The sequence below is a fragment of the Trachymyrmex cornetzi genome, unplaced genomic scaffold, assembly GCF_001594075.2.
Source record: "Trachymyrmex cornetzi isolate Tcor2-1 unplaced genomic scaffold, Tcor1.1 scaffold24, whole genome shotgun sequence".
NCBI lineage: Eukaryota > Metazoa > Arthropoda > Insecta > Hymenoptera > Formicidae > Trachymyrmex > Trachymyrmex cornetzi.
The window spans coordinates 1,210,776-1,228,193 of record NW_017297060.1 but is presented as its reverse complement, the minus strand read 5'-3'; the positions used below and the strand labels follow the sequence as shown (position 1 = coordinate 1,228,193).

The 17,418-nt window shown below is 28.4% G+C and overlaps 1 protein-coding gene across 2 annotated transcripts; it reads left to right on the top strand.

Annotated features, from left to right (window-relative positions):
- Window positions 1–3,153: 3,153 nt before the first annotated feature.
- Window positions 3,154–17,365, top strand: Pvr (PDGF- and VEGF-receptor related). 2 transcript variants are annotated; one of them, XM_018507554.1, is made up of 22 exons: window positions 3,154–3,538; window positions 6,717–6,850; window positions 7,275–7,470; window positions 7,592–7,716; window positions 8,087–8,231; window positions 8,788–8,927; window positions 9,416–9,590; window positions 9,840–9,963; window positions 10,148–10,323; window positions 10,442–10,608; window positions 10,695–10,839; window positions 11,183–11,338; window positions 11,817–11,996; window positions 12,780–12,922; window positions 13,007–13,175; window positions 13,269–13,369; window positions 13,612–13,762; window positions 13,841–14,065; window positions 14,247–14,415; window positions 14,969–15,212; window positions 15,531–15,968; window positions 16,263–17,365. In XM_018507554.1, the coding sequence occupies exons 1-22, from the start codon at window positions 3,475–3,477 to the stop codon at window positions 16,926–16,928; spliced, it is 4,233 nt and encodes a 1,410-aa protein (XP_018363056.1). In that variant the 5' UTR covers window positions 3,154–3,474; the 3' UTR covers window positions 16,929–17,365. The 2 variants fall into 2 exon arrangements, with proteins under 2 accessions (XP_018363056.1, XP_018363055.1); XM_018507553.1 differs by having other exon boundaries at window positions 14,936–15,212.
- The last annotated feature ends 53 nt before the right edge of the window (window positions 17,366–17,418 follow it).

The window sequence follows — 17,418 nt, the reverse complement described above, 5'->3', positions numbered from 1 at the left end:
TACAAATTTTTAATAAATTAGGAAAAAAGTCTAAAAATGTTTATAAATCTATATCTATTTAAAAAACATTTTACATTTTAAAGTTTTTTGTTATATATTAAGAATTTATTATATGTCTAAATTTTTAATAATTAAAAAAGCTTGAAATAATTAAAAGTAGTTATTTGTTTTAGCTTTTTCCGTTTTCTTATATTTTTTATTTAAAAATGTCAAGTTTTTTTTATCATTCAGAAATTTCGATTTCTTTTAAGTGGATGCTAAATAAATTTTGCACAAAGAGACCTTATATAATAGCAACAATCTTATTTGCAACAATATCAAATTGCACAAAGAAATGTATGAAAAGTTAATGATTATTTATAAATATAAAATGAGAGAATATAATAACGGAAACTGCGGTTTGGATATAGCTCACACTTTTATTATCATGTCCAAAGAAATTATTATACACTCTGATGAGATATGAAACATAGAAACACCTAAAATATTTGCAATAAGGAAGTTACCATATAAATACTGCTACACATCAGATATAAATATTATGTTTATTTGATTCATGTTTAAATTTAATTATCTTTTATTCATCAGTTTTATATAATAATATTATTACTATTCTTTGGCAACTCAATATTCTTCGTTATTTATAATATGTTTATTTTATCTACTTTGCTATTATAATAACTTTTACATTAAATTTTAACTAATAATAGTATAAAATTTAATTCAATTATCAATTTTAATAACATTTTAATTTCATAACTCATTGACAGACACTATAATGCCATTATTATATAAATTTATAAGCTTTAACTAACATTTACCTACAATCTTTAATAATGATCTTTAATAATATTTAATTATATATATTTTCAAAGTTTACTTATTTTAATAATTTAGCAAATAATATATAAAATAGTAATATTCCTTATAATAAAATAATAAAAACTGTATATAAAATTATATATAATTTTATTGCTTCTTTTTTATATACTAGTTAAAAGAAAGTTACAGAATGTTACCAAAAAAATTACTCTGAAGAAACAAAGACGTGTTAATTACGTCAATTCTTCCTGCTAACTCGTTTAATAATCGCCAGTTTTCACAATTAGCTCATGCTAATATAAAGGTTTCAATAACATAGAGTCGCATTGGAAGAGGGATAGCACACAAAATGTTAACGCAAAGAATCAGTGTAAATAATTGTTATAAAATAAAATTATCAGCTTTCTAAATATAAAAAAAGTGACACTATTTTGTAAATTCGTTAAAAATTAGCCGTTTAGCAGCAAGTATCTCACACCCGAAATAACAAACTGTTTTAATATTTCGTGCTGTATGATTCAAAATATCTACATCCCTATTTATATACAACTTCCTAATCTTCTAAAAAGGAAATCTTTAATAAATTGCAATTTACGGGCGTATGTGTACATATGTAAATGAATTCATTCTATGAGAATTACACTTGTTTACAGCAAAAATGATTTTCAACCGGATTAGGTATTTCTTATAAATATTTATTTGAACGCTGAAAACGCGCGTGATACTTCAAACCAAAAAATTTTAGCACGTCAGGTTTCAAAGATAATTGAGGTTTAATGTGCAGAATATGGCTTTTCTGACAATATTTGATATTTTTTGTAAAGAAGGTTAATGTTATCTTGAAATTCCAATAAGAAATTATAAATAAAAAAAATTATTATTTATTCCCTATACAATGCACACACACACACATATTTAGAAATTTCATTATTTTATTTTTTAGTCATGTTATTAAGGATTTATAAATTCAGGGTTTTTCTATAATAACACATTTTAAGCCTATGATGATAAAGTCATATACATTTCTAGTTTGTGATTATCATACACATAAATCAAACAATTTTTATCCAAAGCATTTTTATCGAAAATACATTTTTTTCGATATTCGAGGTAGATAATTAAAATTAAAATGAGTACACCCTGTATATATGCATATAGGATGTCCCAGATTAACTGCGCCACCTATTTAAAAACTAGGGAAGTGGTTTTTATGAAAAATTCTAAAAATTTTGATAAATGAATCGGCAGATACACTCCATCAAATCGTGATACTTTCAACTTCCGGTTTCAAATGGAAATCGGTTATTCAGACTAAAAGTCGATATTTTAATAAAATAAGGTATTTTGTATTGCAAATTCGGGTTCTATGCGAAAAAAACATAAAGCTTAATTTTGTACTATTTTTTGATAAATGTTAATCTTCAAATGACGTTTAAAATTTTGGTTTAAATTTAGACTTTCGGTCTGAATAGCCTATTTCCATTCGAAACCAGAAAATTGAAAACATTACTATTTGATCAATTTTTGCATAATAAAACATCAATACTATATAAAAACTTTTCAATATCAATATTTTAAATTAGGTTTAATATTTAAAGTTGTAAAGTTTTAACTCAAGTTTTACTTCAAATCCATTTTACTGGCAAAAATTGTAACAACAGTTCTGCTGGTGCTTTGTCATTTGCGTGTACTATATCAACTTTATTTATTTAACTCTCCTGTTCAACACTATAATTCTGTCTATGTGATGCATGGCGATAAAGATAAAAATTTTAATTATATAATGTAAAAGCTACGTAAAAAGAATAATAATTTATATTTTCGGCAAATTAGATATCTCGATGAAAATATTACCTTTTTATTTATTTATTTATTCGATATTTGAACGTTAAGCAAATTTATAAACACCCAAGTTGTATAAATTCACAGAAATAGAAATAATTTTCAAATAAATTTTAGTATTTTCGAATACATATTAATTTATATATATTTAACATATATTTAACATATATTTTATGAGAACATGAAATATATATTTAGATATTAACTCATAAATTGATGTTTCTATTACTTTGATAAGTATAACATATGATTAACATAAGTGTATTTATAATATACTTATATATGTGAGACACAGAGTACAAAATTTTATTTGATTTTATTCAAAAATTTTTCGCTCTTAAAAGTCGTAGATGATCCATATTATTCGATCACGTCATCATATCTAATTTCTCCGATACGATATAGGCGAGTCTTTTCAGAATTGGAGCAGTAGTTTCACATACCAATCTACAGTGTAGTTTATATATATATTTTTATACACACGATTGCCGGTCGGTACGATTGACGATCTAAAAATCAGTTCAATGTAAATGTCTCTCGTAAGAGGCGAATGATGTCGAGAGATGACGTTGTCTCTTGTAAGTACTCGAACGGGGAACCTGCCGGGTGGGGCCTGTTGAGTCGCGCCTGCGGCGAGCTTCAGTATGAAAGTCTCCGGAGTAGAGAGTGTCTGGGTCCACAAAGAGAGATTCCGGTACCTCCTCTTTGGGACGCAACGCGTCCAATCTGTTCGTGTTGCATCAGTGTACAAAATTCAGTTGCTCTGTGTCGATGTACGAAGATGTGAGAAACCGATAAGATGTGCGAGAAATGAAAATGTTGCCGTACCGCGCACGACGTGTTCAGGCGCTTATTGTCTTAGCGCTCTGCCAAGGTAATTAATACGACACACCTGATGCACATTATTCGTATGTAAGGAGATCCTTCACTGAAACGTAACGTGGTCACGTGGTCGCGTTGCCATTGAGTCACATTTATCGGTGTCGGGGTCGGATTTTTATTCGATGTGTACGACGCGACGTAGAAGCATATTCAGCAAATACCGATCGGTTGATTAAATTAGCGTCATTTCATAAATTGCCTGAAGAATGTCGAACTTTGATTTTGTTTGATTTTATTCAAACATGATTTTTGCTCTTAAAACTTTCTAAAACGACTTAACTGTCACGTCGTATCATATCTAAGTTTTCTGATATGATATGAGTTTTTAGAATCGTAATAATTCATATACCAGATCTATAATGTAGTTTATACAATATGATAAAATTTTACTTTTTCATCCCGTTATTTTAATTATAATTTCATACAAAAAATTTTGACAATTTGAAAATACTTAATACACGATCATGTAGATATTATCTTGTAACTATAGCTTCCACAGAAATGTCAGAATTATCAAATTTACTAGGAACTCGGTTTTAGTTTTCACTGATTTTTAATATTTTTATCACTGTACTATTTTGTTCACAATAGAACCATTTTATATTTCGCAACTTAATGACAAAATTTTGCAGTGATTTCTCAGCGAATATTGTTCTACACTAATACGATTAAAATTTACTGGAACCGCTTTTATAAATAATTGTGAGTCGATGGAGTAATCGATAGAGTTAGTTGAATGGAGTAGTAGACTGGAAGACACACGTAGCATGAATGCTATGTGACTCATGCTTTGACCCGTAAAACGGCAAATTTCTCTCACCTGTACACTAAGCCAATAAAGCAGTCTCAATAAAACGACTATTATAGGCAAATACATTCATAGAAAAACAATAAACTTTTAACAGAATCAGAGCTTATGATAGAAACGTATCAATAAATATCAAATCGTAATCTTAATATTTTCGTGAAATTATAACCATAAATAAATTTGACAAACTTTTTAACTAAAAATCAAAGTAATCCCATAATTTTAATTCCATGGCAAGTTTATATATTAATTTATTAGATTAGCAATTTAGAAATATTACAAAAAACCAATAAAAAATTGACTAAAAAATACTGATTCGTTACCTTTTGAATAATTATAACTATAGAGTATTACTTTTTAGAGTCAACAAATAATAACTAGTAACTTTTAAAAAAAAAAATTGTGTAACTGTAGTTAATTATTTCTGTAAAAAGTAAATTCTTTAATTTAAAAAATTATTTATTAAAATATTTTTAATCAATTTGATTTTAATTAACATAATAAGTAATTGTTGCCGAATTGTATTAGCAATTTGGAATAACATAACGTTTTGTATCAAATAAATTAGATATTTTATAAAATATATCTTATAAAATATATTTACTTTTTACGTACTTATTTTTTATATAAGATATTTCTTTACGATTTCTCATAGCCGATCTCTTAGCGGTATATCTATTGATGAAATTTTATTGAACTAGGTTTCATGCGGCGTCTTAACAAATAATAATGATTTTTATTAGGACGTCCAGTAATATGATCAATTAATGTAACCAAGGTCTACCCGTAATGTAGCACCTAAAGATGTTTCATACAGATCACATGGATAACAAAAGTAGAGTCATCTCTAAGATGTGAACATCATTTAAAAAAAAACACCGATGATATCGACAGCATTGCAAACGAATAATACGTGGTAGCATTAGTCATTTCATTTGTGCAGTACATGTTCTGTTCGATGACAACATATTCAGAGTAGTTCAACCAGAAACGCATATTTTTAAAAATACAATATTATAATGTCGTTTTATGTTTTCTTGTTAATATTGCTATCCTTTTAAATTTATTTTTATAGCATCTTTAATGCTTCAAAGAAATAATATTTGTGTGTGTAACATAATAGTTTTATTATTTTTAATATTTATTTTATAAAATGCCATATAATCCAAAAGTTCCATAGAGATTATTACTATCATAGTTTTTTATAAAGATACAAAAAAGTAATAGGTTGTCGGCCATTCTGGAAAGATATTTACATACATAAACTTGCATACAAATTTAACCTCGAAAAGTAAACACAATATCTCTTTGTTTTTGTTTGATAAAAATGCAGCTCTTGATTTATTACGTATGTTTCATACGATTTTATTAATATATACACGTAGTTTCAATATTTTATCCAAATTATAACAGATATTTGTAATTTTAGATAAGCCCTGATGAGGCACCCCTTATTTTCGATACTTTACTAATGAACCATCTTAAATATTTTAAAATCTAAATATAATTCGATTATCAAATTTTTTAAACTTTTTATTAGAAAATTAGGATTAAATTCGAAGATCAAATTTTTTCAAATTTAATTAATAATTCTTCCTATTAACTTTCATTTTATTCCGTCATATCTCGCAATCATTTTTAATTATGACTTTGTGACCTGACAATACGGAGATATTTCCAGCAACGCAACAGTTTTTTTTATTATGCTATTTACAAGTTTCATATCATATTTACGTACATGACTGTGCAGAGATTAACATATAAACTTCCCGTCATAAATTTGCATATGTAGCTCTCTTTACTATATTTGAATCAGTTTGAAATTATTCGTACAAATCATTTACATTCATTTACAAATCCCAGTTGCTCGCGTTTCTATATTTCTTACGGCTTCTGCAACAAACACGCTGGCTGATAATATGAACTCATTATCAAGAGAGGAAAAAAGGACTTCCTTCCTCACAGTCGTATTTGCGCAGAAACAGACTGACGGCACGTGCGTCCTTTCATATAGACGAGAGTGTAACGAGGAGAGTCAGATAAAGCCAATCATCCGCAGGACATTGCGGCTAACGTGACGACGTTTCTTTCGGAACTGTTAACCATTATTCCCGCCTTTTGCGCGACATTAGCTTCTATAGTATTTCGACAGAAATGCGCGGTAGCATTATCGTAAGACAAATCGCTATTTAAAAGTAGCTACTGGATGTTATTGATACGAAGTTTTGGAATAAATAACATTTCTCTGTTAAAATTATAAAAAAAGATTATCAATTATCTGATAAATTTTATTAATATAGATATAACAGAAGCAAAGGTCGTGTTTAAATCACATAAATTAATAATTTTGATTTTTTTTTAGTAACGGCAAGTAACAAACCAATTATCTCGCCCAATCAAGATCAAATCGTAATAAATGAAGGAGAACCTTTAGAAATTATATGCACTGGCTTCACACCCATTAAGTTTATTTATCCCAACGATTTTGGAGAATCGGTATGCACTATAAATTTTATTTATAAGCTAATTTCCGACATTACCTATTGTATTTATCGCTTAATAAATATCGCTATCTTATCTTACATTTCAAGTTACAAGTTCAATTACATTAGAAGGATTGGAATATTTTTCATTCCCATATAAAAATTGTTTGAATAATCTATTACAAAATTAAATAATTTTGATTAATTGTTTATTTATAGTTATTACATATATAAAGCTCTTTCATATAATTATTATCTAAATAATTTAGAGAAATTGATATTTTTTCTTTTACAGGTAAAAAAATTTTGAGATATATTTTCTATAAAGCAACATTATTGTACTTTCTTATAAAAATAAAAGTTGCATTAGAAGTTACAGTATTCCTATCTTAAATTTTTAACATGTAGATATATCAAACTTTTTATTATTCTGACAGGTTAATACTTCAACCCCTAAAAAGACCGAAAAAAATGATGAAATTAATGACATTTACAAATATGTTTTTCAAAGGCCAAACACCGTTTTCGGTGATACAGGCTGGTATGGTTGCGCCGATCGTAATGTTGAAATTATTACAAATTCCTACGAGAGAGAGGATCCCGAGGTGAACTGGTTGTACGTTTATGTAAAATGTAAGATCAAATCGCGTGCATCTTGTTAATATGCGGATCAATGAGGAAATATTTGTGCTTGCATCTTACTTGACATATTTGTGTCTTCGCATTGCATTCAACATTCTTCACATTATTGCAGCCAATACAAATTTATTTGTTGAAGCGGATACTTATGCCCATCTTAGTGCTGTTGCTGGCGGCAGCATCGTAATACCATGCAGACCTACATCGCCAGATCTAATACCAATTTTGTCCGATAATAACGTGAGTATATCACAAATAAATTAGAGGAAGATAATTCGCAACAATTTAAAAATAAAGTTAAATAAAATTATATTTGGCTCTAAACGATTAAAATATAGATTCAAAAATATAAAAACTTTAAATGTGTTGAAATATACATATATCAATATATTTTATCTTCACGCTTAGAGCAAGGGCACACAAAAAAAGTTTAAGCAATAAAACGTAATAAAGCAGTAAGCAAATTAGTTATTCACAGTAGAAACCGTAAGATCATTTTTTCTAATATATATTATAAATTGATATCATGATAAAATATCATCAAAAACAGCTAATTTTATTAACTTGTTATTCATTGCAATGTTTCTAAAATCTTTCAACTTTAATGCAGGAAGAAGAATTAAAGAATGCATCATTTGATCCCAGAATTGGTTTCACGATTAGGAACCTACTAGTAAAAGATAGCAATTGGTACAAATGCTCGATAGAGAAGGACGACGAGGAGCACGCGGTCAATTACGTATTGTCTGTGCACTGTAAGTGTGGTCTCGATTCGAGATGTTAATTTAGCCACATATATTATGTAATATATGTAAGTATATATAGAGAAGAACCTAGAAACTGCAAATACTTAACGAAAAAGTTAAATAAAACTGATGATTATTTATCAAACATAGTAGTCTTTAAACAAGTACACTTCAGTTATTTGACTTTAAACAACAATAATTAGCATTCATATAGTCATATTAATACAATTTTAAACAAAAAACAAAACTCTTGTATCATTCGGAATTATCTGTTGCCACGCGGGATAATCTTGAGTCTTGTCTTTTTGTTTAAAATTATAATTAATACTGATAATATAAGAATGATAATTATTTTAGTTTAAAGACAATATGCTTTGAATAAGAACTTCTATATAGTTGATAAATAATTGTTTATTTAACTTTTCTTTTAGGTATTTGCAATTCTCCCACTCTTTCCTATATATGACATTCGAAAGCACCGCTTCAAAATTTTAATCGTTCAAATTTCATACTAAAACAATGTCGATTGTTCCGTTTAATAAGAATGATTAAATTGTTTGCATAGTAAAACAAACCTTACCCGATCCAAAAATTCAAGATGAGAGTCTTCTGCATGTTACACGCGGACAAGATCTTCGTGTAAATTGTACTGTTGAAGTAGAGATATCCATGCGATATGTATTTGATTGGAATACGCCGCAACAGGTAAATACACCATCTCAGTATAATAAAAAACAGAATTAGAGTAAAATTAAATCTTAATTATGAATGTGTAATTGGTACAAGTGCAACATTTTTACATTACCTCAATTGGTAATGTAGAAAAAAATCTGCGCAACTAGTAACGTTGAGAATTTCCTCTTTCCACAGATTTTTTTATATCTTTTTTAACCAGTTTCTCACGGACATAATATGTTAATTATTTTTATTAAAATATAAATTTCTTTAGAAAAATAGGAGAAAATTTTTTAACACCGAAGTTAATATTTAATTATTTATTCTTTCATCAAATAAAAATTAAAAAGCAAAATCCTAATTTGGAGACTCTAAGAGAGAGACTTTTCACTCTCTTACCTAAAAATTGAAAACGCATATTTTAACATAGAAGCAATACAGGTTTTCTAGATCTTTTTGATTGCAATATTTATTATTTGCATACATGTACACATGTGACCTTGTTTTTTTATTTGTAGAATAGCAGTAGAATAAGCACTCAACAATTCAGAAAACAGCTCGACGGGAATTCTGTCCTAGTTACGTGTCAGTTGACGATACTTAACGTAACGGACGAGGACGCGGGAGAATATGAGTGCGTCATTAGGTCGATTCATGACATCAAGAAGATAACGAAGAATATCACGATACACGGTTAGTTTATTATTAACTTATTATCAGATACATATAACTGAAGAACCTATATTTGTGGTGAAACTATATATACATATATATACATGCAATAAATCTCAATTGGCTGATTATATACAAGTATCATAAAACAGGTATATACATATTTTTTAAAAAGCATGCAATGCGCCATTACAATGCTCAATATAAAATTAGTGCAAATTCTGTGTACATTTTTTGTGTATAAAACGAATCGATATGTTTTTATTTCAGACCCTCAAATGAAATATATCCATCTTATCCCTCAACATACTGATAAATATTATCAAACTGAAAGCGGCAACTATATTCAGTGGGTCGTATACGTCGATGGATGGCCGAAACCTCATTTAGAGTGGTAAAGTTTTACAATGCTTTACAATGTATTATAAGAAGATCTACTTTTTAAAATTAGAAAATTATATTAATATATTCATGTATATAAATGCGAATAAATTAATCAATCACGTGTAATTAAGATATTCTTTTTATTATTCGTTACTCGTAATAAGTATGTTAAATATGTACTTTATTTATTGTAGGTTTAAACCGAATTCTGAGGAAATTATTGAGAGCCCAAAATATTTTGTGAATACAAGTGCAACAGCTACTGTTTTGAAAATAATGTCATTAAGTGTCATAGATTCAGGAAACTATACACTTGAAGCAAAAAATGACTACATGATCGAAAAATTGAACTTTACATTAAATGTCATAGGTATCGAAATTATTTTTTAACGTTAACTAAAAAAGATTGTCGTAAATACACTGTAAATATAATAATGTACAACTATTTGTTTATAACTTTAGTCATATTGCATTACTATTAATTTCAGCTAAGCCGGTTTCTATACTGACGCGTATTGACTCTTACTATCCACCTAACGAAAGTACAGAATTTCATTGTGAAGTGATATCAAATCCGTCTCCGAATATAACATGGAGTTTTCTGAGATGTCCTAATTATCCATCACTCGAGAATTCAACAATTGTATATCCGATGGTAAATACAACTTTATGTGAACTTGATTTTATTAGGTACGTCTCTATCTTTGTTTTTATAACAGGAAAATTCTATAAATTTTATAGGACATGACGCAAAGCGCAGCTTATAGCTCTAGTTATAGATTCGAATCGATATTAAAAATGCCTATCGAAGTATCCGGAAAAATAAAATGTAAAGCTTGCAATGGTCTTGCCTGTGATTCTGTGACTGACAACATTCTTGTTTCAGGTAAGAATATTTTAAGAATACTTAAGGATACTTTTTTGTCTAACTGTTATAATTTGAAATCATATTTGTAATCAAATTAACATCGTTTGATATACTTCGGATATGTGTCAATTAATAAGTTAAATTTTTTAACTAAGAAGATTTGTTTATTCTAATTATAAATTCTAAAAAACAGACAAGACAGATCAATGAATCAGTGGTTGATTATTAAATATGATTGATTTTTACCTTTAGTTCTTTAGTGAATGTAAGTGTAGAAACTAATCGTAATAAAGTATTAATGACAATCATTGATTTGCATGTAAAAAACAAATACAATAATCTTTCTTTAAATTTCAATTAGATGGATTAGGTGCGTTTGGTATTATTGGACCAAAAGAGCCTGTGACAAAAGGTGATGACATAGAATTGATATGTGCTGCTTCCGTTTACAATTATACAGATGAGTTTACATGGACCACATTAGTAAATGAAACTGAAGAACCACTTATGGAAACAGGTAATTATTTTAAGAGAATTGAATCGAAATAAATTAAAAAATGAAAGTACTTATAAATATCAAAGATAATATAAATTATAGAATCTTTTTTTGAGAAAAATAAATTCTGAAAATGTTAATGCTTTTACAAAAAATGATAGGTAAAAATACAATTTATATATTATGAGTATGATAATTTAATATTTGTAATTACACTTAAAACTTATAATATAATTTTTATAATAATAATTATTAGTTCCTTCAATTAAGTTAAGAAGTATAATAATATCTTATTAATAATGTAATAATTAATAATATCTCATTTTTATATTATTATATATTATACATATATGTGTATTATTTTTATATTATATTATATATGATGGTATATAAAATATTATAAATTTGAACAAAAACACGCACGCACGCACGCACGCACGCGCATATACACTTACAGATGATTTAACGCAAATATTAATTACACCTTTGTTATTTTTAGAAAGATTACACATTGTGCGACATAAAACTCCATTCACTTATCGATCAACGTTGAAACTCTATCGTGTCCAAGAATCAGATGCCCAAAATTATTTCTGTACTGGAAAAATTATGAATACAATGTATTATGAGGCCCCAGATGTTCTTTCTGATTATACAAACTACAAATTAATTATTCACGGTACATCAATATAATTATTCAATTTATAGTATTTATACATATATTTAATAATTGATTTTAATTCACAATCAATATTTTATAAATACATTTCTTTCAAAGAAGTTTTATACAGAGATTTAATATTTAATAAATTCAGAATGTTTTAAAAATTTTATTATATGAAATATATGAAAATATATAGGATATTCTTCAAATCGGTTGTTACTTTATATGTGTTTCGATTCTTCTTTACGTATTTCGACGAATCAATTCGACGATTACTGTTTCTGTGTGTATGTTCCTATATATGTTCTCTACATTCATGTTTATTTACATTTGTCTCTGCTTTAATTATCGATGACAAAAATTCGTGAATTATCTTGTAAATATTAATTAAATTATCTTGGGATCAAGTAATTAACATATATAATATGTCAATTATAATATTATATATATATATCGATTAATTTATCTTTTCATGTATTATAAAAATATAGAAAAAATATGGTTCTATTTAAAAAAAACATAATTTGATTTTAGTTTATTAAAAAAATGAACAATTTTGAAATTTTTTCTACACAATTATTTTTTTATTAAAAATCGACAAATTTTCTTAAAAAATTTTATCGTCAACCCATCGAAAGTATCTCAAAAATCGTGGCAACCGATTCGAGGAATACTTTGTATATCTTCGTATACCTAAAGCTCATTTATTATAAAAATATATCTACTATTCTAAATCAATACCTGTTTACACGATAAAATGTCCAAACTGATTTTTTTTATATAATTTATGTTATGTAGATCCTGTATCACCATATTTTACCAAAACAAATATGAATGAAACTAAAATAAGAATTATCGATGTGATGGCCGAAGGTCACAAGACGGTAATTTTGCAATGTTTTACTGAAGGAATGCCCAAACCAACAGTTATGTGGTATAAGGTACATATGCATTTATAATTATTGTCGTTTAATAAAATAAAAAAAGTGCGATGTATACTATATTCTATGTTTAATAACTTTTAGGACAATGTATTATTGAAAGAAAATGATCAATATTTTTTTAAATATGATTATCAAGAACTTAATATAAAATATTTAAAACATCACGATAGTGGTAAATATTCGTGTCGGGCTATTAGCCGACTTGGCACCAACGAGACTTATCAGCAAATAACGGTGAAAAATGCAAAATGTAAGCTTTAAACAATATTACAACAACAAATATTGTATTAAAAAAGAAATAATGTTAAGTAGAATAATATTACAAAACTTAAAATTTTTTTAGGGCACAAACTTGACATAATATTAGCTACTTCAATAGCTATTCTGGGTTTTTTCCTAGTGATATTAGCAATCTTCTTCACGATTAAAGTTCGTCGTGAAAAGGTAAATTATACATTCTATAATTATAATTTATATAGAAACATACATAGCAACAAAAAAGTTTGTGTGATAAAGTTTTGTATGTTTATAAAATTATTATAGTAATATATTATAATGATTTGATAAATACAAAAGTGAGCAAACTGTTTTGTTATTTTATATGAAATATAATTCCATATAACGTTATAAGAAAATATTTTATGGATAATGCAGTCTAATTAAATTAAAATTGAATCGTCACGTAGAAAATGAGGAAAGAATTGATGGAAGCGGGTCTTATGCACTTTGAAGAAGGTGCTTTAGAATGTTTAAATCCAGATTTGACTGTTGATGATCAAGCCGAACTACTACCTTACGATAAAAAGTGGGAGTTTCCAAGGGAACGATTAAAGCTTGGTAAGCGTGATTGTGTTTTACATAATATAATAAATATCAAGCCAGTTTAATACAATAATCATTTTGATTATTTTTTAGGAAAACAATTGGGAAGTGGTGAATTCGGCGTTGTAATGAAAGCGGAAGCGCATGGAATATGCGAAAGTGAAACTGTTACTACCGTTGCTGTGAAGATGGTTCGTCGAACTACGAATCCTACTTATGTTCGTGCACTTGCGAGCGAACTTAAAATTATGGTGCATCTTGGAAAGCATCTAAACGTCGTTAATCTTCTTGGTGCTTGCACTAAAAATATATCCAAACGTATGTATTGTTGAAAAACAAAAATTACATTTAATAATTATGCTTTATTAAAATGTCGCACTTTTAAAAAAGTATACATATATAAGTAAAAATATACCTACTCAATTGTGAGCAAAGACGGAATGGATAAAGTTAAGTATGCTCAAGCGTTAATAATTAAAATTGTTTTATTATACAATAGGCGAATTACTGGTGATTGTCGAATATTGTCGTTTCGGCAATTTGCATAATTACCTTTTACGACATAGAAATGATTTTATTAATCAAATCGATCCTAAGACTGGGAAACTCGATCTTAATATCGGTATGGATATACTGATGAGAACGAATAGCGTCAGTAGTAATAACAGGTTTGTCTACCGATCATTTTTCAAACAATCTGATATTATTATAACTATCATACTTATCTTTTTTTATTAGTAAGTATAACTAACATTTAGGAAATATTTTTGATTGCATTCTAAACTGGCTGCATTTAAAATCTCACGCTTTTATATAAATACAATATAAATTAACTAAAAAGCAAATATTTTTGCTTCATGTATGATACTTATAGAGAAAATATCAATCGAATTAAAATTGGACAATTAATGACTTTATATTGTTTATAATTTTAATTAAATGTATTTTTAATGAAATAAATTTATATACTACTAACGCCAAAGAATCTTGCATTAATAATTTAATCTGCATGAGAAATTCCAGGAATTTCTAAGGAAGGATTTCTAATTCTTGATTAACCATTTGTGCATTATAAAATGTATTTTGTTAAATAAAAATAGCACTAAGTAAAATACATACACACAAACTAGTGCATGCAATGGGTGCGGTTTAACAAGATTTTCCTTTTCTCTTCTGCCCATATGATAGGATAAAATATGCGGCATTGTCCTTTTCTCGCAGTCTTAGTGCGAATTCAGACACTGGCGATGTGGTGGTGCACTATTGTCCAGGAACGAATCCGGATTCTCCAGATATTAACTTCTCGCCAGATGGCTGTATCAACAGTAATTCATCTCAACCAGGATGGAGATCAAATTACTGCGGTGACTACAAAGACCAACATCTTAAACCAATCTGTACTCAAGATCTATTGTCTTGGGCGTTCCAAGTAGCACGTGGAATGGAATACCTTTGTCAAAGAAACGTAAGTTTTGATATAGATAAATGAGAAATTGCGAAAGAAGCATAAAATGTTAATGTTTTAATTTCATTAATAAATAAAAATAAAATATAAATGTAGAATAAATAAAAATTGTGTAATTTCAAACAACGTAAATAATTAACTCTTTAAAATTGGATTTGCAAAATCATCCCTTAGTCATGATAAAATTTACTTGTTGAACCTATTCAAATATTCACACTTCATAATATTTTATGCATAAAATGCATAAAATAATGCTTTCAATAATACTTTCAATAATACTTTCATTAACTAAATAATAACACATGTATATTTATTCAGGTCTTGCATGGAGATCTGGCGGCAAGAAATATCTTGCTTGCCGAGGACAACATAGTCAAGATTTGTGACTTTGGTCTAGCAAAGACTATGTACAAAGATGGCAATTATAAGAAAAAAGGTGACGGCCCAGTGCCAATAAAATGGATGGCCATCGAATCGATCAGAGATCGAGTGTTTTCGACGCAATCCGACATATGGAGTTTTGGCATAGTACTATGGGAATTTTTCACCTTGGCTGAGACGCCGTACCCCGGCATGGAGGCAGAGAAGCAGTATCAAAAATTGATTGAGGGCTACAGAATGGAACAACCCGATTACGCTATTCGCGAAGTATATAACACAATGTTACAGTGCTGGAAAGCTAAACCAACGCTACGTCCAAGCTTTACGGATCTCGTGGAGAACATTGGAAATTTATTAGAAGAAAGTGTGAGATTGGTGAGTTATTTTTTCATCTTTGTTTAACGGTAACAATATTAGATCGCAACACAAACCGAAAGAAGTATAACATATGTATAAATAAATAGTTCTTCAAAAAAGAAATACATAATAAACAATATAAAACACAACAAAAATGTTTAGCATTAAGAATAAGAAATCATATATTTAAATTATTGAATAATTAATATAATATTGATATAATATTAATTAAGTGATTAATTAATATATTAATAATATAAGTTTCAAAGTAGACACAATACATAATAAAAATGTTTTTTATCTCTGTTCTAGCATTACATTAGTCTAAATACACCGTACATGGATATGAATACGATGAATCTGGAAGGCGGCAAAAACGACTATTTGACAATGATGTCCGCGCCGGATCACGCAGTTCTATCGTCGCCGAGTCACGATTATGTGAACTCGCCATTCTCGAAAAGCGCGCCGGATTCATCGTACTTATGTATGAGCCCCGGTTGTCCGACAGATGAGTCCGGAATATTTAGTCCTAGACCACATCAGGAACACTCGCACTTTGAGTTTCCATCGCCCGCATCGGATTCCGAGGACGCGGTCGAGCTGTCTCCCATGCTAAAGCATTCTGAGGAGGATCCCTATCTGAAACCGATCAATGTTCACGAGCGAAGAGCAGAATTCGCACGACAAAGGCAAGCGATAAAGGATCAGACAGTTGACAGACCGATCGATCGAGATTCCGGTTATTGCAACGCGCCACGGAATCTTCATTTAATAGATCTGAACGACACGGGCGTGAATGATGCACAAACGGATACGACGGATAAAAAAGATTATACGCCGTCCATCATCTGCATGCAAGATAATTATGTAAACATGCCAAAACAGAAGAATGATTTAAGAAAGGGTATACCGGATAGTTTTAGCAATCCTAGTTACGTGATGATCAGTAATCACGAGGTGGACCAGAAAGCTTAATTGAGAATTTTGTAGTTATGTGCCGTTGTGAATACTAAATTATTTACTGAATAGTAAGATTCAGTGCAGTTTAGTAATTTTTATTCATAATTCTGCACTGCAATGATCTTACGATCTTTTACATTGTCATAATTGTAATTATACCTAATAATACGCGTAATAATACGCGATATAATATCGAATTTAATATTTCGCAAAATATTTCTCAGTTAATGTGCCATATGGCGATTATAGCATATCGAGAACGCATTAGTATAAGTAGAAATAAAAAAACCATTTCTTATTGTGTCAAGGCAAGAGAGAGAAGCGGTATATTCATGCATAATACGCAAATATTTTTATTTTATTTATTTTTTGTAATAGCGATTTATACGAAAATTGTTTACATACTTTCTCATGTTTATAAAAATCATTTTTTATTAATAAGTACGAAAAAGTGCCACTACCTAATTTTAAGAATTAACATTAAAATATTGTGACGCTTTACTTT